The following is a 4,642-nucleotide window of genomic DNA, read 5'->3' on the forward strand; positions in this document are numbered from 1 at the left end:
TTATTCTTGGTTTCCATCGCTAATTTTATCGACGGTTTTTTGTAAGAACTAATGCAATAATCCGTCGCAAATTCTAGCTAGAACAACGGTTTAAAACCGTTGTCATTGAACACACTTTCAATAACACCATCAGTTACAACAGTTTTTAATGGCTTACGACAATAGATAAAATCCGTTGTTTTGCGTTTTTATAGTAGTGTTTCTATATAAAAGTCAATAAATCCTAAGCAACAAGTTCGGTTTGCTAACACATACTCTAACAATATCACTTGTCACCATCCAATTTAATTTCTATGATATATAATTACGAATGAAAATTTAATGCAGTTTATAAAAATGGGGTTGCATAAGCAAGTACATCACGAAACCAAGTCAATAGCCCAAATCGCACTTTTAATGTATGGTTTATTCCATCGACCACATCTTGCAAGTTAAGCAAAGTTGCAAACTTATATTGGGTGGATATTGTATATGGTAATAATAAGAAAACTGACTTGGTCAATTCTTTTCACGAGACTTGAATTGAAGCTTAGAATTGTCTGCAAATTGGAAAATTGTTCACTAATTTTCTGCAATGTCCTTAAAATTATAAATCGATACAAAGGGGCCACCACTTTAGTCCGCGTTCATGTGTATAAAACAACAAAATTATAACAAAATATTATGTATCTAATTAATGTATACTTACATAATACATATGATATTTATATAAAAAAAAATTAAACATGTAATATTCGGTGATATAATTTCAACTCTTGCATTATCATATAACATTTGGGTAAATTACATTTTTTTAGCATGCAACTTGTTTGTTTGTTTTTATTGTTGGTCATGTTATGAGTGGTTAACTCACGATATTAATCTACTAATGTATATTTTTTTGATTATAGTTTTTTCAAATTGGTGTACTGACGTAACATAAGAAAATGATTATATGTCATCGAAAAATTATGAGATGTCACTTAATTCAGTTCATTTATCTTTTAATAATTCGTGCAAATGAAACTTGTTTGGACAAAGTATAGCATAATTTAAAACTCAAAGTAGGACGAGTGATTTCATCTAGGACTTCCCCAGTATGCATGCAATGTAGTGGCAACGACTTCCCATATATTTTAAAAAAAATTTCAAGAAGGGGAATGACTCTTACCTATTATCCACTCAAAAGAGGTAAATTCTTTGAAGTTACAACTAATAATAAATTTACAATATATAACTTGTTAGCCAAGCTTTTAAAAATTTGAATGAAAAAAAACGACAGATGGGAAATATAAATTGCAAGGAAAGTTTCGTTGTCTTTGTCAAAAGAAAGAGGAGAAAAGTACCTCGTTCAAAAGTCCATTCCACGTGCTTCTCTCTCCCCCGAGTAGCTAGTTATATATATACACACACACAGATATGTACTTGTATCTTCATTTTTACTCGACATATGTAATATTTGCCACAAAATCTTGGTACAAAGAAGCCGAACCAAATCAAGAAAGAAACTTTTGATCTTTGCTGAACCATTCCTGTCTTGTTTTTAATCTCATCCAAGATTTCAACATTTTCCCCTATAAGGTAAATATTTTCAGCTTTTCTGCTCATCTGCGAATGTGGATTGAGATTCCATGTGTTGATTAATATTTTATGCATTTTAAAGTAATGAACTGATGCCACTTGATTTCCAGGTCTCACTGGCTATTCCTAATCCCTTTTGATATTGCATGGGTGTATCTTGTTCATGTCCATTTGCCGTTTTCCGTGATCTGGAGAACGATTTCGAATCAATTGTCGCGAAATCCAACAACCTTGGAGATGAATATCAGAAGATTCTACTCCAGTCTCTTAGCTTCAAGAACAAAGATTCTGGAAAAGTTCTGGGATCTGTCGAATTCGTCGGAGTTGAGACTGTCTCTACACGCCAAGAAATTGACGTTTCATCGCCTAGATCAGTTAGCTCTATGAAAACAATCTTGAATTCTCCGGTTTTGTGTCGAACCAGCAGCCCCAAACATGAGGCTGCTATAAAGTTGCAGAAGGTTTACAAAAGCTTCCGAACGAGGAGAAAGCTAGCTGATTGTGCAGTTCTTGTAGAACAGAGTTGGTGGAAGCTATTGGATTTTGCAGAACTGAAACACAGTTCCATATCTTTCTTCGACATCGATAAGCACGAGACCGCAATTTCACGGTGGTCACGAGCAAGAACAAGAGCTGCTAAGGTAAATTTTGATCTTACCCGTATGCAAAAGCTTTTGAATATAGTGTATATGAATGATGTCTCTAGCGATTAATATTAACTTCCATTGTTTATTGTAGGTCGGAAAAGGTTTATCCAAGAATTGCAAAGCCCAGAAACTTGCTTTGCAACATTGGCTTGAAGCTGTAAGTACATTGAAACTCTTTTACTTTCTTTGGTCTAGCTAGCTAAATGATCAATAACTCCTAATAATTCATTTGGTTGTTTTGATCAGATTGATCCCCGGCATCGGTATGGGCACAATCTACATTTCTATTATGCAAAATGGTTGAATTCTCAAAGCAAAGAGCCCTTCTTTTACTGGTATATACCTCTACGGTCTTAAGTTCCCTTCTCCCTTGATTATTAGATTAGATTTTTGTGTTGCTATGAGGTAATAAACAATGCAATTTGTTCAGGCTTGATGTAGGAGAAGGAAAGGATGCTAATCTTATAGAAAAGTGCCCTCGGTTAAAGCTTCAACAACAGTGCATCAAGTATCTTGGCCCGGTACATCCTTATGTCCCTAATCTTTACGTAGCATTTTAAAAGGATAGTTTATGTCGAGGATACCTGTTGTCCTATGTAACTCTTTGTACATAGGCAAACTTGTCATCTTTCTTGAAGATGCTGATACTTGTAATAATATTTTCTTGAAAATGTTTATGCTGCAGATGGAGAGAAAAGCGTATGAAATGGCGATCAAGGATGGGAAGCTATTGTACAAGCAAACCGGGGAGTTTCTTGATACCATTAATGAACCAAAGGGTTGTAAGTGGATTTTTGTCCTCAGCACCTCTAGGATATTGTACGTTGGCAAGAAATGGAAAGGTTCATTCCAGCATTCGAGTTTTTTGGCTGGTGGGGCTACATTGGCTGCCGGCAGGATAGTTTCTGAAAAAGGAATCTTAAAGGTATAATCTCTATATATACTGTGAATCTTAAATAGTGATTACTCTTATTTGTTCGAGATTTTCATGTCTTCATTTGAACTTCAACAGGCAGTCTGGCCTCACAGTGGTCATTATCGGCCTACACCTGAAAATTTCCAGGACTTCATATCGTTTCTCAGGGAAAATGATGTGGATCTCACTTATGTTAAGGTAATCAAAGAAACTTGGCCTTTTCTTGATTCTTAGCGTTTCATGTTTCCATTTTAAGATATCGCAAATGTGAATGATTCATTTTAATCATAATTTTAGCAGCTTGATTGCATTGATGGTGAGGAAGATGACTACAATGGGAAGAAGGGAAGCTTATACTTGAGAAGCAACACCTCTGAAGAGGACTTAACTGAAAAAGATCCCTTCGAGGCAGAAGAAATTGATGTCAAAGAATCCAATAAATCAAGAATTCCCCATGAACTCTTAACAAAAGTGCCTACTCTTCAGATACCAAGCAAAGCTGGTTTATTAGCAACTTTAAAGAGCGGAAACGAATCGGCGGAATCAAATCATTTGGATGGATACGAAACAGAACGACAGTCCTTTTCTTCTGAACGTAGCAGCTTAACAGAAGAATCCGACGAAGCTAAAGAAGACACCATACCAGAAGAATCCATTTTCAAAAGAATCAATTCACACAAAGCAATGGTTTCCTACCAACTCGGGAAGCAATTATCTTGCAAGTGGAGCACTGGAGCCGGACCAAGAATTGGCTGCTTGAGAGATTACCCCCCGGGACTCCAATCTCATGCTTTAGAGCAAGTGCATTTGTCTCCAAGAAGTAAAATTCGATTAAGATTCGGCGTCCCTTCTCGTGTAATAACTCCGGATAGCAGCAATCTTGCTCCTAGTTGCAGAAGAATGCAATCTTTTGTTTAGTTTCTTTTTTTTTTTTCTTTTTTTTTTTGTTATAGTATAAGAATTCTTTGATATTCTTTTCAACAGGGATTCTTATAGAATCTATTTTCCATTTAACCATGTACTAATTAATTTCTTTTTGGTTCTCATCCAATACGAGAAATGTAAAATTTGAAGTTTGAGTACAATAGCAATTTACAAGGAAAGTTCCCATATTGCCGAGTTTTTTTTAGTACAAATGGGATGGGGTGAAGGCGGAGAGAGTTCCCAGCTTCCCATATTCTCATTTTGGTTTATAGGAGGACCGTTGATTTAAATTTTAATGTCTCGTGCAACTTGGCTCTATAAGTCTTCGTAGTATTGTTAATCAATTTTAGTCGTGTATATATTTGTTTGTAATAATATCTTTAGTCATGTGAATTTCGTTAAATCAATTATAATCGTGTAACTATATTTTTTTTGATCAATTTTAGTTATTTTCATTGAAATCGTGTAATTAAATGACTAATATAACAGTTAAAATTTATAATTATTTTGTCAAACACACGTGCATATCTCAATTTTTCCAACCACGTACTTACAAAAATTTGACGATATTTAATTACATGATTTTGGAAACGAT

At 34.8% G+C, this 4,642-nt stretch overlaps 1 protein-coding gene across 2 annotated transcripts; it reads left to right on the forward strand.

The window, feature by feature from the left end:
- Window positions 1-1,427: 1,427 nt before the first annotated feature.
- LOC142529041 (IQ domain-containing protein IQM2-like) lies at window positions 1,428-4,227 on the forward strand. Of its 2 annotated transcripts, none has more exons than XM_075634405.1 (8): window positions 1,428-1,560; window positions 1,671-2,201; window positions 2,299-2,364; window positions 2,454-2,542; window positions 2,638-2,728; window positions 2,893-3,132; window positions 3,220-3,321; window positions 3,421-4,227. In XM_075634405.1, exons 2-8 carry the CDS (start codon window positions 1,707-1,709, stop codon window positions 4,039-4,041), a joined length of 1,704 nt encoding a protein of 567 aa, XP_075490520.1. In that variant the 5' UTR covers window positions 1,428-1,560; window positions 1,671-1,706; the 3' UTR covers window positions 4,042-4,227. The 2 variants fall into 2 exon arrangements, with proteins under 2 accessions (XP_075490520.1, XP_075490521.1); XM_075634406.1 differs by having other exon boundaries at window positions 3,424-4,226.
- Window positions 4,228-4,642: the final 415 nt, after the last annotated feature.

Source organism: Primulina tabacum, chromosome 16, assembly GCF_025594145.1.
Source record: "Primulina tabacum isolate GXHZ01 chromosome 16, ASM2559414v2, whole genome shotgun sequence".
NCBI lineage: Eukaryota > Viridiplantae > Streptophyta > Magnoliopsida > Lamiales > Gesneriaceae > Primulina > Primulina tabacum.